General features: G+C 37.1%; 3 protein-coding genes and 1 non-coding gene across 4 annotated transcripts; 2 read left to right on the top strand and 2 right to left on the bottom strand.

Annotated features, from left to right (window-relative positions):
• Nucleotides 1–31: 31 nt before the first annotated feature.
• Nucleotides 32–3,407, bottom strand: LOC120167801 (probable polygalacturonase). Its single transcript, XM_039176695.1, has 5 exons — nucleotides 2,937–3,407; nucleotides 1,888–2,008; nucleotides 1,361–1,609; nucleotides 934–1,087; nucleotides 32–713 (listed from the first exon to the last, which is right to left on the bottom strand). The coding sequence occupies exons 1-5, from the start codon at nucleotides 3,378–3,380 to the stop codon at nucleotides 188–190; spliced, it is 1,494 nt and encodes a 497-aa protein (XP_039032626.1). The 5' UTR covers nucleotides 3,381–3,407; the 3' UTR covers nucleotides 32–187.
• Nucleotides 3,408–4,395: 988 nt separating this feature from the next.
• Nucleotides 4,396–4,560, top strand: LOC120167879. Its single transcript, XR_005520082.1, has one exon. It is a non-coding gene; the product is annotated as a U1 spliceosomal RNA (small nuclear RNA).
• A 1,334-nt stretch (nucleotides 4,561–5,894) lies between these two features.
• On the top strand, nucleotides 5,895–8,799 carry LOC120167809 (photosystem I chlorophyll a/b-binding protein 6, chloroplastic-like). Its single transcript, XM_039176704.1, has 5 exons — nucleotides 5,895–6,105; nucleotides 6,217–6,269; nucleotides 6,364–6,401; nucleotides 7,993–8,507; nucleotides 8,638–8,799. The coding sequence occupies exons 1-5, from the start codon at nucleotides 5,944–5,946 to the stop codon at nucleotides 8,653–8,655; spliced, it is 786 nt and encodes a 261-aa protein (XP_039032635.1). The 5' UTR covers nucleotides 5,895–5,943; the 3' UTR covers nucleotides 8,656–8,799.
• A 1,150-nt stretch (nucleotides 8,800–9,949) lies between these two features.
• On the bottom strand, nucleotides 9,950–12,309 carry LOC120167810 (sm-like protein LSM1B). Its single transcript, XM_039176705.1, has 6 exons — nucleotides 12,101–12,309; nucleotides 11,072–11,140; nucleotides 10,856–10,971; nucleotides 10,690–10,752; nucleotides 10,238–10,410; nucleotides 9,950–10,187 (listed from the first exon to the last, which is right to left on the bottom strand). The coding sequence occupies exons 1-5, from the start codon at nucleotides 12,159–12,161 to the stop codon at nucleotides 10,333–10,335; spliced, it is 387 nt and encodes a 128-aa protein (XP_039032636.1). The 5' UTR covers nucleotides 12,162–12,309; the 3' UTR covers nucleotides 9,950–10,187; nucleotides 10,238–10,332.
• Between the last annotated feature and the right edge of the window lie 7,276 nt (nucleotides 12,310–19,585).

Below are 19,585 nucleotides of genomic sequence, written 5' to 3'. Positions count from 1 at the left end.
CCCTCCATTTAGCTGATTAAACCCTATAAACTAGTTGAGAATTTTCCCTACGAAACTCCATGAATCAAAGCGAGTCGAGAAAGGGAATATGATAGTAAATAAACAAAGCCCCATTTCTCCAGTCTTGTTCCGCCTTTGAGCTTTGATCCCGGAAAGAATGGCTGGCTGCCGGCGAACTGATGTATTCTCATATGTCATAATCTACATCGGTTACGTTCCGAGCTACAGAACGTTTGACGAGTTGCCCTTCTTCATTGTATATGTCGAGGTTTTCGCAAGGAGCAGGGAAGATGGTGCCGATTACGCGGCCTTGAACAAAGCCACACTGGAATATGTGCTTCTTCTTATACGTTAGCCCAACGGACATATCCCTAAACGTCACGTTTCGTATAGGGATATCTTCACTACCATGTATACGAACAGGAACACGGACTCCTTGACCACGTATCCCTGTGAAGCTTATGTCCTTAACTATCGGAAGGGCTTTCGGGTTGAAATCATCGTCAGGGTGCTCGTTGTAGTCTGTCTTCATAATGATTCCAATCCGGACATTATCAAATGTCAGATTTCGGTAGGTTATGTGTTTAATGTATCCACCTCTTCCAGCAGCAGTCTTGATTCGAACTGCACGGCGAGAACTCCAGACAAGGAGGTTCTCTACAGTGACATTGGATACCCCACCTGACATCTCACTGCCGATTGATATGCCGGCACTGTCGTATAGTTCAGCAAAGACAGAATTCAGTTAGTATCTTAAAGTTGGTATGCACTGGCAAACATGAATCGAAAGACCTAGAAACTTCCAAGATTTGCCAGAGAATGCATTTGCATAAGAAGTTTGCAAATTATGTGATATAGATGCATGAATTCAATAAGCTGGCTCAGTCAGATGGTTAATGAAATAGAACGCTCAGTAAGTTCAAGAAACTTCACCTGACCATAGAGCGTACAATGAGGTTTCGGACGAGAATGTTTCTTGAAGGTCGTCCGTAAGCTATGCCATATTGATCCCACCCACTCTTTATTGCAATTGCATCATCTCCAACGCTTATGTAGCAATCTTCGATTACTACATCCGTGCACGAATCTGTTTACAATTAGTCGCATTAAGAATGAAGTAATCTTTCCTCTCAACACATCAAATCAACAAACTGAAATGTGGTACAAAAGCATAGATCCGAGCCAGCCAGTGTAACATAAGTCCGTTCGTCGAGGCTTATACAACAAGAAATTTTCTTGTTTGTGCTAGAAAGGAGTAAGGGAAAAAGAAAATCCTCGACCCATCTAGAATCGTGCAGGGAGCCTTAGCTACTGTAAGCTCTCGGAGAGAAACTTTTCAATACATTTTGTTCCTACTTACCAGGATCAATTCCATCGGTATTTGGGGCTCCGTGTATAGGAGCCAGGATGGTAACGTTCCTGACTGTTACATTCTTGCAATCATATGGATGAAAAGTCCAAAAGGGAGAATCACGCAAGGTAATATTAGCGATTACGATGTCACTAGACCACATAATCTGCACAAGTGGTCCCCTGGTGTGGTCGAGTAGCTTTTGACGATACTTCTTCCACCATGATTGACCCTGTCCGATTATGGTACCATTATGCCCTGTTGAATTGTAGAAACAAGAGAAAAATCAGACTCCGTCAACACCGATAACTCATGCAGAAAAAACTTCTCAATGTTCATTTATACAATGATTCCAGTAACGGAGAATCTACTGTAAGTTCACCGTCATTCTTTTTTACCAAATACCACACAGACTAATAAATTTGGAATCGTAGAATACTTGTGAAGAAAATACCAGCTTTTAACTTAAATGACATGGGAAGAAAATATCAGGGAAACGACTTAGAAACATAAATTGGAGCTCACATGTAACTAACCGGTTATAACAACATCTTTGAGGTTTTGACCGTGGATTAAACTCCCATACCGAGGTCCATGATGCTCTCTTCCGTGCCCGTATGATGGCAATGGAGGCATTAATGGCCATTGCTTCTCATCCTGTATAATATCGTAAATAAGAATACATCCAAAATGCAATAACGCCGTAAATGTCATAAAGAACCATAAGGTGAAACCAGCAGAATCCAAAGCCTTAATAAAAAAGGCCAAATAACTAACCACAACGACGAGAAATTACCTAATGACTAGAACATAAACTAGCATCATTATACTAGCACAATTTGGAAGATGGAAACTGGTAGATCATTACCATTTTTCCTGATTATATGGCCTTCATACATGTTTACACTAACTATATAGAACCCCTCCACCATTCCCAACCTATGAAAACTAACAATGTTAAACTACAAGTTTGAAAACTCAATCACTGTCTTCACCAAATCATTCACTACCATTGCCAAATTTAAACACAGTTATCTTTCCATGAACTCGACTAACTTCAACGGCAAGAAATTACCTAATGAATAAAACATAAACTAACATCACTATACTAGCAAAAATTGGAAGTTAGAAATTGGTAAAACCACTACGAGTTTTCCCGAATATACGACCGTCATACATGTTTACACTAGTTTTATAAGACCCCTCCATCACCATTCACAACCTATGAGTACTAACAATGTTAAACTACAAGTTTGAAAACTCAATCACTGTCTCGACCAATCATTCCATTTCATCGCCAAATTTACACACCTTATGGATTCATGAGCTCGACTAACTTCAACAGCCAGAAATTACCAAATGACCAAGACGTAAACTAACATCACTATACTAGCATAATTTGGAAGTTAAAAAATGGTAAAATGACTAGGAATTTCCTTGGTTATGTGATCATCATACATCTTTACACTAATCATAAGACCCCACCATCACCATTCACAGCCTACAACAACTGAAAATGTTGAAATTTAAACATACTTATGAATTCATGAATTCAACAAAAAAGGATCATTTCAAAAGACCAAACCTGGATACCAAGAATCTCAGCATCCTCAGCTAGGAACAAAGTCATATGACTAGTGAGATTAAACGGCGCCGTAAGCCACTTCCCAGTCGGCACATTGAGCTGTCCACCACCTCTCTCCCAAAGCTTCGAGATCGCCTCCACGGCGGTTTCAAACGCCTCCGTATTCACCGTCACCCCGTCGCCTACCCCACCGAAATCAGTCAAATTAAACGCGAAAGCCCGCATCTTCGGCACGGGCCGACGGGACCATGTTTTCCCCGACACGGAAAGCCCCGGCTCGAGAACACTATTCCGTTGCCACACAAAAACCGAACAGAAAGCCACGATCCAGAGGATAGTAAAGAGAGTCCGATGTGAAGAGAAGAATGCCACCGTCCATCTCTTAAGCTCCACCCTTTTTCGCTGCAACTGAAACCTCCCGACCGGCAATAATGGCTCTACCATTTTCAGGAAAAGGTTTTGGGGAGATGGGTCTGGGTTTGCGACATGGACAAGAAGGATATTCCTGGGTTATAGGAGCTTAAAACGCAAAAGGGTGTTTGTTTTTTAGAGATAAATCTTTGTTAACCCAAAGGAAAAGGATTAATCTATCACATACGAATTGTTTTCACCTTTACCATTAACATGCTTTTTGCTTAAAGGTTAAATCTTTGGTTTTCATATTGGAAAAAGGGTGGCAAATTGGTGAATTAGAAAGTAAATTGTTGATTTTCGTTTAGGGGTTCTTTGCCCAATGGAAGAGTTATATGATCTGCCCAGATAATCAAAGGAATTTTAAACATATACTTAACGAGACTTGATCAATGCCTATCACTAGGGATAATAACTAGGTACAATTTAGTAGATTCCGCACTGTAATCATTTCAATTGGAGCGGGATAAGTATAATTTTAGTGGATAGTGAGTGAGTGTGGATTTAGAAAGTGGTATCTGTCGCGGGTAGTGGGCGGGTAATGAGTTTGAGACTTCACCCGCCCCGCATCCACCCGCCCCACATCTGCCCGCCCAGTTAAATATCCATTAAATTTTGGACTATTATGAATTTAGGTGTAATTTTAGAGATTAATTTATAAATCCTAATATTTTATAAGATATAACTTGTAATGTAACCAAATATTAAGAATAAATTTATGCATTTGTGTTAACGTGAGGTATATGAATTTAATATTCGTTTCTTCGGTTTGATGATAGAACTTGCATTTGTCGTCTACAAAGAGGGCAATTTAACAGTAATCTTGATGGGTTTATGCTTACCTAATGTTTTCTCTCAATTCGACAAACACTATAACTATTTTTTCTTGCAACTTATAATTGTAAGTTGATCTTTATAATGTGATCTTTACAGATTCAGTTTTCTACCAAATGCTAGATTTATAGTTAGCAATATCCCACATTGGGGAAGTATATAAGTGGACCACTTATTTGACATTATAAATAAAAGGCAGTTACCTTCTTTCAATATACTTATTTGGACATGGTCAATGTATAGTCATTAAGGTTCATGGCCTAGGTAAGCGATCTCTATTGTATTTGGGAGGGGTGCTCGCCTAAGGTCTTCCCACTGTAGGAGAGCCTACGTTATAATTTGTGGTAATGGGTGAGTTTGAGCTTGAATCAAGCTCAAAATTGAGCTTCAATCTAGCTCGAGTCTCGAGCTTCAATTGAGTTCCTGATTTTTTTTTTGAATTTGAGTTTTTTTCGAGTTCGAGTTGAGTTTTAATATTATATTTTGAGTTCGAACTGAGTTTGATAATTTTTAGCTCGACTCGGCTTGTTTACACACCTAGGTGGAGATAGATTTGAGAATGTACCCGCATGGGCGTGTGTGGATTTAAAATTTTGTACCTATCATAGGTGGTGGGCGGGTGGTAGATTGAAAAATATTAGGTATGTATGGGGATGGGGGAGGGGGTATCCGCACCCGACCCGCCCGTTTGTCATCCCTACCTATCACTAGTAAATAAGGTATAAGTTCCAATATTATATATATATATATATATATATATATATATATATTATTTCTAAAAATTAAAGATTAAATTGATAAAATATATAAATATAAAAGTTATTTTTAATTTTAAGTTATTAAACTAATAATTAATATTAAAATCAAACAAAAATGAGGGAAAAGATTAAGATTCTTACATAAAAATAATATATAAATTTATTTTTATAAAAATAAGATAAAAATTTAATTTTTAATTTTTAAAATTCTTAACTAAAAAAAGTATTTAAATTCTATATATATATATATATATATATATATATTTTTTGTTTTAGGTGTCTAATTATTTTTAGAGATATGCATGAGACTCAATTTCAACTTATTTTAACTTGAGTTTGCCGTATAGAATTAAATATTTAAGTTCAAATTGGGTTTTTTAAAAATTAAATTAAATTCGAGTTTAGGGTAAAAATATTTAACTTGAGATGTAATATTATCATCTTTTATATATTTAAAAATAATTGTAATAATATTTTTATCTATGTTTTTTTAATTGTGTCTTTATTTTATATAATAAAAATAAGAATATTATATTTATCAATAAGGTGCGAGCTTTTATTTCAAAAATTGAATCAAATTTTTGGTAGAGTAGAGTCTCCAATAAAATCAAATCAAGGCGAATAACGGATGAAAAAATAGAATGCTAAAATCAATCAAAAGAATCCGACTCAATACGGATCATGCTAATCTCATGTCCAATTCGGTTTCTAAATGTTTCGATGTAGTATGTGGGGTGTCGGTTTAAGCATCGAATTCAGACCCATCTTCCGTTTGGGCCCAGATTGCCACGTTATCCTTACTCCCTACCCAAACCATTATGAACCAGACCCAAGACACAAAACTCCCTATCCTTTACACGTGTAAACCAGTGATTGGCCACCTCATTTCCCATTTGTTCCACCTCAGACAACTTATCACAATTTCCCCTTAACGTCTCCCGTATTTTTCTAACCAGATAAGAAGAAACTCCATAGGAACATATCTCCGTGTCCTGTCTCATCTCATGCAAATGGCCTTATCCATATCTTCAACCTTATCGGTACTTCGATACCGTGATCGACCTCAAAGGTTACTTCCGGGACAAGTCACGACATCGTTACGAGGGAGAACCGACAAGAACGCGGCGAAAGGAGGAGTGTCGAGTGTTTGTGAACCACTTCCTCCCAATAGACCTCAAAGGTTACTTCCCGGACGAGTCACGACATCGTTACGGGGGAGAACCGACACTAGCGCGACGAAAGGAGGAGTGTCTAGTGTTTGTGAACCACTTCCTCCTGATAGACCATTATGGTTCCCCGGTAGCTCTCCTCCGGAATGGCTGGATGGCAGGTAAATTATTTATTCATCCTTGCATGGGAGAGTGCCCATTAGTTGAGTTGAAATTCGTCCATCATGGTATATGATTTGCCCCTTTTTGTTGTAGCCTTCCCGGAGATTTTGGCTTCGACCCACTTGGATTAGGTATCCAACATAACAACCTTGTGATTTTTCATTTTTTTCATTGATGTCGTAAGGTTTATAAATTCCAGAGTATAAATCAAGGTAGGTATTTAACCCGAATTTAATGAGTTTTGATATGATAAGATTGAGTTTTTTTTTTAAAAAAAAAATTGGTTTTGGTTGGTTGGTATTTTAGAGAAGGTTAGATCGAGTTTGTGTTTAGGAAAAATACCATATCTAACTTGATTCAGAAATAATAGTATAATTAACTTATATATATATATTGGAATACGACTATAATACCCCTCTTTATATTTTCTCAGTTAGATCCTTATTTTATCTAATAAAAATGAGAATTATATATATTTGTGTCAAATAGAGCATAGATTTTTATCCTAAAAATCAAGTATAATACATATTTTTATCCTAAAAATCGAGTCCGATTTCAAGTCAAATGAAACTACCTTAAATTCAAGTCAAGTGACAAGTGGAGGGATTTTTTATCCAAGTTTGGTTCAGATAGGCCAAATCCCCAACCTAACTCGAACCATGATCATCCTTAATATAAACACACAATGATCATTTTATAACAGCTCGGTAAGTTTAATGATCATTTTATAATTTCTAAATTTTCAATGATTAAAAAATCATTTCAATATAATTTAGTGGTCATTTGTATTTTTTTTAGATTTAAGTCTATACATGTTTAGATCAAACCCACCCTAAAACCTTTTTTTTAACCAAAATGTCGATATTTTAATTTTTATTAACTTTTTATAAATAGTTTAATTAGAATTTCTCAATTTTTATAAGATTTTAGAGTATGTATTTCAATTACAGCTAATTGCATTAGGCGTCCAAAACTATGGCCTAGATTTTAAATCGGTTCACAAGCTTAAAAACCACTCTAATTGGGTTTTTTAAGCATTAATGTTGTATAAATTAGTCATTCTATTATCCTCCTCGTTACCTAAGATATTAAACTTGAATGAGATCTGACATGAAATATATTTAGGGTAAAATACATAAATGATTGTCAACTATAGAATGTTTATTTGTTAAGTCCTATGACTATTAAATATTATAAAATGATCTTCAAGCTATAGAGTGTTGCTTTGTTGAGTCACGCGAGTATTAAAAGTTATAAAATGGTCACCCAACTATTCTTATGTTTCAAACTCGTCATTTTTCGTTAAAAAAATTGACAATCATCTAAGATTGACGTTAATATGATGACTGAGATATGATAAAATCTGATTTCATAATCATTTTAGTTGTATTTTATGGATCAAATATCTATTTATATTATGCCGTCGAGCTAATACTTGAAATATTATACTGATGAGTCAGTGCTTGAAAGCAACTGTACCCAATGTTGGACTAAAGCTTATACTGATGACTAAGTGATGGAATGTTGATTGATACAATATTGATATTTTAAGGATTTAACTAAAAGATTTTGAAGTTTGAGAACCAATTTAAAACCAAAGCTATAGTTTGAAAAGAATATTGAAATTAATCCTCAAATGATGTGCTTGGAAAAAATTTACGTTATCAATGTGCTTAGAGTTAATTCTCATTTTCAAAACTCTTGATCTAAAACCATTACCAGGTTCTGATCCGGAAACTCTAAAATGGTTCGCACAAGCCGAGCTAATGCATGCGAGGTGGGCGATGCTAGCAGTGGCCGGAATCCTCATACCCGAACTCCTCGAATCGCTCGGTTTCATCGACAACTTCTCATGGTACGATGCTGGTGAGAGAGACTATTTCACAGACCCCACGACCTTGTTTGTGGTTCAAATGGCATTGATGGGATGGGTAGAAGGCCGAAGGTGGGCTGACATGCTTAAGCCGGGGAGTGTCGACATCGAACCCAAACTTCCCAACAGGAAGAATCCGACTCCCGACGTCGGTTACCCCGGTGGCTTATGGTTCGACCCGTTTATGTGGGGACGAGGGTCGCCAGAGCCGGTGATGGTGTTGAGGACTAAAGAGATTAAAAATGGACGACTTGCTATGTTAGCATTCGTGGGGTTTTGCTTCCAAGCTGTGTATACTGGTGAAGGCCCGATTGAGAACTTGATGGCTCATGTTGCTGATCCTGGTCATTGCAACGTTTTCTCGGTAATGATCATCGATTTTGAATTAAATTCAAAATAATTTAAACTCGTAACAACTTAAAATTAAAATGATTCGAATTAACTCGATCTAAAACTAACCCGATTTATATGACATTGCATGTTTATGCTTGCAGGCTTTTACAACACATTGATGATCAACTGTGATTCGATTGCTGGAATTGCAAGGATTCGGTCCAAAAACTTTGGTAAAGCAATCATCGGTATTCTTTGGTCAAATTGTTGTTCTAGTCCTTGAATTATACAGAACTTGATGGTTTTGTTCTTTTTCTTTGACAAAATGTAATGTCCCTACCGATATTGATGTTATGCGCTAATCCAAAACTAATTCAATTTACAAATTTTGTGAGTGTAAAATAGATCGAATAATTATGGTTAGACAAAAAGTATATTCAAAATTTTTAATTCCTTATATTTTGAGTAAAGAAAAAATTAAAAAAGAGAAATCGAGGTTAAAATTACAAAGAGATCATCGTATCTGACAATGTATCATATCATTGAAATGATTAAAATTGAAAAATTTAAAGACTATGGTAACCAAAAAAGTTTAAGGATCAAATTAAAAAACATATATCAAATTCACGAAATAAAAGTTGTTTTATGAATTTGTGACAATTTCTATTTGATTTAGCTCAAAAGTTCATGATGTGAATTGTTTGGTGAAAAATATATTGAGAAATAAAATAAAGATATGTGATGGACGCGGCGACTCTCTAACCGCTATGATACAATTTTATTTAACTAAAATTATTCTGTTTGTGTATATATAGAGAGAGTTCTACTTTTATATATTCTAGTATAATCTTAGGATGCTACGTTCGACGAGCACGAATAAGCAACGTTAAATTATAAAGTACTAAACGTATAATTATAAATTAGTTAAAAATTTAAATATAATTTAATTAAAAAATAATATTTATAAAACATTAGTTTTTAGGGTAAACTATACCATTGACCACCTAACTATTTACCCATTTTACTTTAACCATCAATTTTTCAATTTTATCAATCTGGTCACCTAACTATTTAAATCTTGTCAATCAAGTCACCCTTCGTTAAATATTAATGGAGGAGATGACGTGATAGTTAATTTTTTTATATAATTACACATTTAGTCCTTATTAATATCAATTCTATTAATTTAGAAGGATAGTACTCAGGATCGTCAAGGCTTGGATATGGATTACTAAGGAAGAGTACATGGAATCTGATTCATTTATTGTTCACATGAAATGCTTTTGAGCAACAGCAAATACGGTTCTCACAGTTTTAAATTCTGTATTTCTTTTGTGTATCTTCGGTCCTTGTAACAACGCGAAGGAAATTTATGTCTAATAGTCATGAAACATAACTAAACACGTTACGAATATATCAAAAGAGATAGTGCCATAACAAAATGCGGCACCAAAATAACAATCTACAGCAATCTTGAACAGTTCTCTAGTCAAATGAAATGTAAGGTCTAGAAAGGAAGTAGAGAGAAACTTAAAATAAGGAGAGTAAAGACAGTTTCGGGTATAAACAGAAAACTTCTAGAACCCTAAAACTCGTAGTGCACGTAGAGGAAATCATCTTACTTGCCTCTTAAGAGACGGGGAAAAATGAACCTCTCCCCAAGCTTTTAGCAGATATACAAGGTCTTCCGAATGATTGAGAACTTTTACCCCTTCTTTTAGCTTCCTCGTCCTCCAATAACACACAGATAATGCAAGAATCTTTCATGCTATCCCACCGTTGTTTCAAATTTTGGGTCAAAATCACACTAATATTTGCGAACATAGCATGAAACTCTAACGAACTGGAAGGATCTATTAATCAAAATCAAGGAACTCCATTCTTTTTCTCATGGAGCCCTTTAGATCTGTTGCTTCCCTTTCTGCTTTCTGAGCCTGGAAAAGGGTAAAGAGACGAGTTATTCATATCGTACTAGTAAATAATTAATGAAATCAATTAAGCCTCGGATAATACTACGTGGAGCTATGTGCATCTTGTACGAATTCTTTTGTTTATCATATCGGAATATCATATTAATGCAACTTTATTAGCCAAATCTAGATGAAAAAGTAGGCATATAACGCAAGTAGCTAAATCTAGATGGGTTTCGTTGTATATATACATGAAACACATGAAAACATGCAATGAAATAAGAATCATGACAATTCCTTTACCCTTTTTATCTCGGTTTCCGACACAGCAGTCATATGTGGTGGAAGCTCCTCCTTCTCCAAGTCCTGTATAGCAAGTACCATTTCATAAGAAGAAATAACATCGTAAAACATTCCGCAATCAAACAAAAGAAAAAGGGTGAAAAAAGGATTGCATATAACAGCGTACCAGCTCTCCTATTAAGACAACATTCTCTCCACGGATTACATAGAGACCTAACGGGATATCACAGTACAAATTGCCAACAATAACCCGTTCACAAGCTCCTTCTAGAACAACATTAGCTGTGAATGTCGGAGGATATAACATCATGATCATAATTCAGCACACAAAGAAACAATGAAAGAAGAAAAGAACTTAAGGAATAATATGGTGACAAAGTACCAAATTGATCAAAAGAATGTAGTAATCCCAAAAGCTTCCGGCCATCTCTCAGCAAGACAAGGAGTTTCTCTGCAAAATAGACAGCAAACATTAAAAATCTATATCACAAGACAACTTTTTGGCCATTGAATTACAGACAATTTATCGTTACAACTTACAACATAAAAGGAAACCCTCTAGGACACAAGATGAAAATGCTGGGAGCTAAATAACTGCAATAAAAAGCATTCAAGGAGTCCAGAAATATAATACAATAGGACTAGATGCATAGTTTATGTTAATAAACTTTATCTCCGAGACACCGTTTGTAAGAGATTAGCATGATTCAACCACACAAATCTATTTAGCATAAATTTCAGATCGTAACACGCATGGGGGCATTTCAGCCATAGTATCAAGATTGTAACTTTTACTCAATGTTCTGCAACCAATTCAAACATGAAATTTCATGAAATCAACGCTGAGGACTTGTACATCCTCAAAGTCTTTCTAGCAAAACCAATCGAGAAGCCTATAAAGATTGGAAAATGACCAGCATTGGTAAGCAGATCGATTCCCCTTGAACAAGATTTTGAATTCAAGCCTTGTGGGCGGAAAAAATAGTGGTGTGAATGAATGCTTGCCTCCCAAAATGAGGTACCCGATTGTGGCTACCGGACAGCAGGGTCTCAGACCAAAACAAAATCTGTAAAATAAACTAAAGAAGCCACTTTTCATCCAACATTCCCTATCTTCCAATCCAACGACAAACAAATTGGACATGCAATACAATGCCAGTTGCTTCCAATTCTTACAGAAAATCAAAATGACTAAACACAAGCACACAATCCAAGAACATAACTTGACAAAGGGGGGAAAACACAATACAATATACAAACAGGAATCAACTCAATCAAACAGTGTAATAAGACCCAAATCAAAGCAAAACCGAGGTAAAAAACCCAAAAACAAGATAATTCAAAAGATTGCAAACATAAAAGGAATTCCAATTGCATTGGCTTATGTACGAGGAAGAAAAATAGAGATTACTGTCGAGATAAGTTGCAAGAGAAGTGGAGAGAAAGATATCATCAGGGCCAGCCCAAGACATTGAAAATTAGTCCTCTTTGAATAATTTTAAACAAATGGCATTGGCTTCCCAAACAAACCCCAAAATAAAATCTTTTCAAAGTTTATCTCCCAATAAGAATACACCTAGAAGAGATCACCACCAAAGCTATAAAAACCCTAAGTTTATACACCAAATTATGGGGATATTTTACGAGGAAAAGGAGAGAGTTCAGCTTTAGGTTAAAAGCATAAAGGCTTATATTTATTTTATGAATTATTTTAAGGGTAAACTACTCCAATGGTCACTAATGTTTCAGTATAAATTCATTTCACCATTGATGTTTCAAAAGTTATAAATCGGTCACTACCGTTATCGTTGGTTATAAATTGATCACTCGCCGTTAACTAGCGTGAAAAAAAACACACGTGGCCTGTTAACAGTAGTTAACCTGCTTACCTGGATGGTATAATTACACAAATAATCCATGTTATTTATATATTCTTTCAATTTGATCATAGTTTTAATAAATTAAAATATATTTATTTTAAATTTTTATAAATAATGATATATTTTTCAAAAAATGAATTCAAAAATTTAAAATTAGTTATAAAAACAAAAAAATTTAACGTCTTAGTTGTGTGCATTATTCTTTCAATTTGATACTCTAGTTCCTTTAGTTTTTAGTGAACGACCGTCCCATGTATTATTCTTCGGTTATGCAGTCTGTTGCTTATGAATCTATTTTAGCTATTTCAAAAGTTTGGTACTCGAGCTCAATAACTGGTCTTCCTGCTCTCTTTTCCTTGGATAAAAGGCATTTTGTGCAATGTGTTTGATTCCAACTCTGGTGTATGCTTCTTTTGGAAGTTCGAATTACCTCCCTATGTGTTTCTACCATTTTTAGCGAATAGATTCCTTGACAATGAGTTATTAGAATTTGGACAATATCATTTGCGCTTTCTGTTTGTATTTGTTACTTTCAATGACACCACTTTTTTATCACCTTTTATATGCAGTATTGTTTTCAAATCTGTAAAGTTCAAAGCAAATGCACATTTTTGCCGGCTACGGGTCTTTCGAACGTATGGAGTTTGATTAATCTCAAGTTGGTGCTTTTGGTTTTTGTTTGTACTTATCAGTCAAGTTGCAATCCGAAAAAATTCCGTTTTTATTGTTGACGAAAACGGGTAAAGAAAATGAAAGAACACGAGAATTTTACGAGGTTCGGCAATGTGCTTACGTCCTCGGTGCCTAGGCGGCGCTAGAAGTTTTATTCAATGATATTTTAGGTCTAGGTTACATCTCTATTTATAATAGAAAACCCTGGTACATAATTACAAAATCAACCCTGTACCGTACCGCGGGGGCTGCGCCCCCACACCCCCAACCCACATAATTTGTAACCCCACAACGAGACTTTTTATGAGCCATACATAACAAATCTCCACCTTGGCGAATATCCTGCCCCTTGGAAACTTCAATGTGGGTTGGGTTACCTTGCTTCTTTAACAACTCGAAACATTCAACAAGTCCAAGCAATGCTTGAACTTGTCTGTCGTAACTGGCTTGGTGAACATATCAGCGGCATTCTCATCAGTATGTACCTTCTGAAACAAAACCTCTCCAGATGCAACCAACTCTCTGATCTTGTGGAACCTTACATCAATATGTTTAGTTCTAGCACGATACACCTGATTCTTAGCCAAGTGAATAGCACTTTGATTATCACAAAGCAACTGAACTCCACCTTGTTGAACACCCAACTCCTTCACTAAACCAGTAAGCCATAAAGCTTCTTTTGCAGCTTCAGCCGCTGCCATGTATTCAGCTTCAGTTGTAGATAGTGCCACGACAGATTGAACAGTAGACTTCCAGCAAATAGGCCCTCCACCAAGAGTAAACACATACCCTGTCGTAGATCTTCTATTATCCAAGTCACATGCATAATCTGAATCCACATATCCTACAACCAAAGGATTATCCCGCTGACTCCCAAAAACAATTCCATGTCCCACAGTACCCTTTAAGTACCGAAAGATCCACTTGACTGCATCCCAATGTTGCTTACCAGGTTTAGACATGTACTTACAAACTTGACTAACAGCATGAGCTAAATCAGGACGAGTACATACCATCGCATACATCAAGCAGCCAACAGCATTAGAATACGGAACCTTTGCCATATTTTCAGCTTCCTTATCTGTCTTAGGGCACTGTTCTGATGAGAGCTTAAAGTGATTCGCCAATGGAGTGCTAATTGGTTTCGCGCTGCTCATCGCAAACCTTTCTAGCATTTTCTCAACATAACCCCGTTGAGATAGCCGCAGTTTCCTTGAGTCTCTGTCCCTGCAAATTTCCATTCCAAGAATTTTCTTTGCAGCACCTAAATCTTTCATATCAAATTCCTGACTCAATAAAGTTTTCAAACCGATAACATCATCCATGTTCTTCGCAGCAATCAACATATCATCAACATACAGTAATAGAAAAATAAAAGAACCATCATCAAGGCTCTTAACATAGACACAACAATCATACTCACATCGGTTGTAGCCAATCTTGATCATATAGGAGTCAAACCGTTTATACCACTGTCTCGGAGACTGTTTTAACCCGTACAAAGATTTCTTCAATCTGCAAACTAAATGCTCGTTTCCAGGTTGAGTGAAACCTTCAGGTTGCCGCATGTAGATCTGCTCCTCTAAATCACCATGCAAAAAAGCAGTTTTAACATCCATCTGCTCTAAATGCAAATCCCAACTAGCCACCAATGCAAGTACTGCTCGGATTGAAGTGTGCCTGACCACAGGAGAAAAGATTTCATCATAATCAACTCCTTTCTGCTGTGAAAAACCCTTCGCTACCAAACGAGCCTTGAACTTCTCCCCCTCTTTTTCTGTTACTGCTGGTTTCTTCTTATACACCCATTTGCAACCAATCGGCTTCTTACCCTCAGGAAGGGGAACTAACTCCCATGTGCGATTGTGATTCAAAGACTCCATCTCCTCAACCATGGCTGCCATCCACTTGTCGTTTTCCTGACTAGTAACGGCATCATGAAAAGTAATTGGATCATCACTGCTAACAGTAAGTGCAAAAGATACCAAGTCTTCAAAACCCAATCTGTTCGGAGGCTTTATATTCGTCCGTCTCACCCTGTCTCTGGCGAGACTATAATCCTGCAAATCATCCGTAGTGGAACCACCAGAAGTCGGTTGAGAAGTTTCTGGTTTCTCAACTGGAAACTGCTCGAAATCTACCACTGTCGTGTCTTGCTTCTGCTGCAACATAGACTGTTCATCAAAAACGACATCTCTACTAATCACAACTTTCTTCGCAACTGGATCCCAGAACTTGAATCCTTTGACACCTTTCTTGTAACCCAGAAAAATGCACTCCTTCGATTTTGCATCAAGTTTGGATCTCTCATCAGCAGGTACATGCACATAAGCAGGACAACCAAAAATCCGTAAGTTATCAAAACTAACATCATGACCAGTCCATACCTCTTCTGCAACTTTCCCAGCCAGCGATGCCCTTGGCGATCTGTTGATAAGGTAACACGCCATGTTAACAGCCTCAGCCCAGAAGTGTTTGGGAAGCCCCGCATTCAACCGCAAACATCTGGCTCTTTCATTTAATGACCTGTTCATTCGTTCCGCAACACCATTCTGTTGTGGTGTCTTGCGCACTGTAAAATGCCTCTGAATCTCATGCTCCTTACAGAATTGTAGGAACTGTGAATCTGTGTACTCCGTACCATTATCAGACCGCAAACACTTGATTTTTCGTCCTGTTTGGTTTTCTACCTCAGCTTTCCACAACTTGAACTTCTCAAAAACTTCAGATTTCTGTTTCAAAAACTTCAGATTTCTGTTTCAAAAAATACACCCAAACTTTCCGTGAAAAATCATCAATAAAAGTAACATAGTACCTAGATCCACCCAAAGACGATGTCGTGGAAGGCCCCCATACATCAGAATGCACATAATCAAGAATCCCTTGAGTTGTGTGCTTTGCATTCTTGAAACGGACTTTAGTCTGTTTACCAAGAACACAATACTTGCAAAAATCGAGCTTACAGCTTTTGACACCTTGCAACAAGTTTCTCTTGTGTAATTCTGCCATACCACGTTCACTAAGATGAGCAAGGCGCATATGCCACAATTTTGTCGTATCATCACAGGACTCAACAGAGTGAACTCCACCTGCAACGGTACTCCCTAACAATCTGTAGATATTCCCCGCAGTCATCTTGCCTTTCATCACAGTCAATGCTCCTTTAACAATCCGAATGGTTTCCCTATCCTCGTCAGCCTTAGGGATAAAACCATTCTTGTGCAAAGTGCCCAAGGAAATCAAATTCTTCTTCAAGTCTGGGATATGTCGAACACCACTCAACGTCCGAACGGAGCCATCGTGCATCTTAATTCTGACATCACCAATACCAACAATATTGCAACATCGATCATCACCCAAATAAACCGAACCAGAATTAACCGGCCGGTATGTCGAAAACCATTCCCTATTTGGCGTGATGTGATAAGAACATCCAGAATCAAGAATCCAAGCATCCGTCAATTGTGTCGTTGAAATAGAAAGCATATCACCCTCACTGCAATCAGAAGTATCATCCTCGACCACGTTCACAGACTTGGATGAGCCATCACGCTTCTCATCGGTCTGCTTTTTCAACTTCGGACAGTCTCGCTTCATATGTCCCGCCTCCTTGCACTTGTAACAGTGAATCGTCTTCTTATCCCTGGATTTGGATCTGGAATTCCGCTTCCCGGACCCTGCCTTCTCTGGCTTCCGTCCACGATCTCAATTACCCTTGACATATAAGCTATCGGCTTGAGAGCTTTCCCCTGCATTCTGCTTCCGCTGGTTGTGAGCCAACAAGGCTGCAGTAATCTCCTCAACGTTGATAGTCTCTTTCCCATATGTAAGAGTAGTCACCATGTGTTCGTAAGAGGAAGGCAACGAACACAACAGAATCATCGCTCTGTCTTCATCTTCAATTTTCACATCAAGCCGAGCCAGATCAGAAACGATTTGATTGAAGACATTCACGTGTTGCGCCAAATCGTGATCGTCCTGCATCTTCAGCCCATACAGCCGCTGCTTCAGATACAGTTTTGTCGTTAAGGATTTGGACATAAACTGACTTTCCAACTTCCTCCAAATTTCGTCTGGAGACGATAGATGCATGACGTGATACATGACCTCGTCCGCCAAGCATAATCGTATGGTTCCTGCCGCTCGCTGCTGCAATTCTTCCCAATCTTCCTCATCCATCGACGCCGGCTTTGTAGGTCGCAAAGCCTTCAAGATCCCTTGCTGCGCCAATAGATCCTTCACCCTCGTTTGCCATAATCCGAAGTTACCCTGACCATCGAATTTCACGACTTCGAATTTTGCTCCTGACATCTGATACCAATTGTTGACGAAAACGGGTAAAGAAAACGAAAGAACACGAGAATTTTACGAGGTTCGGCAATGTGCTTACGTCCTCGGTGCCTAGGCGGCGCTAGAAGTTTTATTCAATGATATTTTAGGTCTAGGTTACATCTCTATTTATAATAGAAAACCCTGGTACATAATTACAAAATCAACCCTGTACCGTACCGCGGGGGCTGTGCCCCCACACCCCCAACCCACATAATTCGTAACCCCACAACGAGACTTTTTATGAGCCATACATAACATTTATTATTTTCCTTTTTCTGCTGAAGGAGTTTCTTATATTGGGTTAAACAACACTTGGTGTTTTTCGCAATTAATTGCTGCCTTCTGATGCATGTAAAACCTTAGATTTAGTTTTTTTAATGTTAGAATCTGTTCTGATATTGTACTCGATGGAAAATCAGATATTGAAGAAAGAAATAGCAGGCAGTCAGCGGCAGGCAGAGAGGCACCGGCATGACTAAAATGGATTGTAACAAAGACGAGGCCATCAGAGCTAAAGAGCTTGCTGAGAAAAAACTTGCGGAGATGGATGTTGTTGGTGCCAAAAGATTTGCTTTAAAGGCTCAAAACTTGTATCCTGAGCTTGATGGTCTTCCCCAATTGCTTGCAACTCTTAATGTGTACATATCTGCAGATAAAAAGATAAATGGAGAAGTTGACTGGTACAGGGTGCTTGCTGTTCAACCATTTGCTGATGAGGATACAATTTGAAATCATTACAGGAAGCTAGCTCTTGTTCTCCATCCCGAAAAAAATAAATATGTAGGTGCGAATGGGGCTTTCAAAATTTTATCGCAAGCTTGAAATTTGTTGTCTGATAAAGCGAAGAGAATCGCTTATGACTAGAAACGGAACTTGAGGGGCAATTATACTAATGTTTCGCATGGGAAATCATCGTCGTCAGCAACGACCAGTCCTAATGGTTTCCATAAGTTCTCCGATGAGAACATTTCAAACACCAGTGGTTGGAACGGTGCTACTTATTCCACGGCTGTTCCTTGCACAGTGAAAAATGACACCTTTTGGACAACTTGTAATTCCTGTAAGATGCATTTCGAGTACTCTAAGGTTTACATCAACGTAAATCTTCCTTGTATCAACTGCTACAAACACTTTTTTACTGTTGAGACACCAACCCCTGCTATAAATGCCAGTAGTAAGTATACTTCATTTTCCAACTTTATGCAGCAACAAAAGTTCTGCCAGGCTCATAACGCTGACACGCGAGATTTTTTGGTATATCTACAAAAATTACTCAGAAAGGCGGATTCCCTAGATCGGAAAGTAACATAAATGTGTTTTCACCAGCTTCTTTCACCAATGAAGCTAATGGTGTTACTCATAACATTAAAGAGTGCACACAACAAATCACATACTGATATTACGAGAGGTAAAAACTTGCAGATGAAATGTCATCTTTCTCAGAAAACCGATGCAGGTTTAGTTACCGGATCTTCGACTTCTGTTTCTAGTTTTGCGGCAAAGATTTAATGATAATTTAAATTATAAGACGTTAATTTTTTTGTTTTTATAACTAATTTTAAATTTTTGATTTCTTTTTTTTTAAATATATCATTATTTATAAGAATTATAAATAAATATATTTTAATTTATTAAAACTAGGATCAAATTGAAATAATATATAAATAACATGGACTATTTGTGTAATTATACCATCTAAGTAAGTCTGTTAACTGCTGTTAACAGGTCACGTGTGTTTTTCGTCACTCCTGTTAACGGCGAGTGACCAATTTGTAACAAACGATAACAATAGTGGCCGATATGTAATTTTTAAAACATCAATAGTGAAAACAAAAACATACCCAAACATTAATGACCATTGGAGTAGTTTACCCTGATTTTAACTGAGAGACAGTAAAAACAAAGTAAACTCAGCTCAACGGCCCTTTTGACTTTTGGATAACTAAATAAAGTAATATATTAATAATTTTTTATTTAGAAAATCAAAACAAATTATAATGGAATGAGACTTT

The sequence above is a fragment of the Hibiscus syriacus genome, unplaced genomic scaffold (assembly GCF_006381635.1).
Source record: "Hibiscus syriacus cultivar Baekdansim isolate YM2019G1 unplaced genomic scaffold, ASM638163v2 tig00111701_pilon, whole genome shotgun sequence".
Classification (NCBI taxonomy): Eukaryota; Viridiplantae; Streptophyta; class Magnoliopsida; order Malvales; family Malvaceae; genus Hibiscus; species Hibiscus syriacus.
The sequence above is the reverse complement of the archived record's forward strand: the minus strand, read 5'-3'. Positions and strand labels throughout refer to the sequence as shown.

Excerpts from the sequence above, each read along its gene's own strand:
- LOC120167810 (XM_039176705.1), bottom strand. The coding sequence starts at position 12,161 with ATGTCTTGGGCTGGCCCTGATGATATCTTTCTCTCCACTTCTCTTGCA. Across the intron at positions 11,141-12,100 it reads TCTTGCAACTTATCTCGACA|AGAAACTCCTTGTCTTGCTG; the intron begins GTAATCTCTATT and ends TCTATTTTGCAG. Across the intron at positions 10,411-10,689 it reads CGGAAACCGAGATAAAAAGG|GCTCAGAAAGCAGAAAGGGA; the intron begins GTAAAGGAATTG and ends ACCCTTTTCCAG.
- LOC120167801 (XM_039176695.1), bottom strand. The coding sequence starts at position 3,380 with ATGGTAGAGCCATTATTGCCGGTCGGGAGGTTTCAGTTGCAGCGAAAA. Across the intron at positions 2,009-2,936 it reads CTGAGATTCTTGGTATCCAG|GATGAGAAGCAATGGCCATT; the intron begins GTTTGGTCTTTT and ends GATATTATACAG. Across the intron at positions 1,088-1,360 it reads TACCGATGGAATTGATCCTG|ATTCGTGCACGGATGTAGTA; the intron begins GTAAGTAGGAAC and ends AATTGTAAACAG.
- LOC120167809 (XM_039176704.1), top strand. The coding sequence starts at position 5,944 with ATGCAAATGGCCTTATCCATATCTTCAACCTTATCGGTACTTCGATAC. Across the intron at positions 6,106-6,216 it reads TTTGTGAACCACTTCCTCCC|GATAGACCATTATGGTTCCC; the intron begins AATAGACCTCAA and ends CCACTTCCTCCT. Across the intron at positions 6,402-7,992 it reads CTTCGACCCACTTGGATTAG|GTTCTGATCCGGAAACTCTA; the intron begins GTATCCAACATA and ends AACCATTACCAG.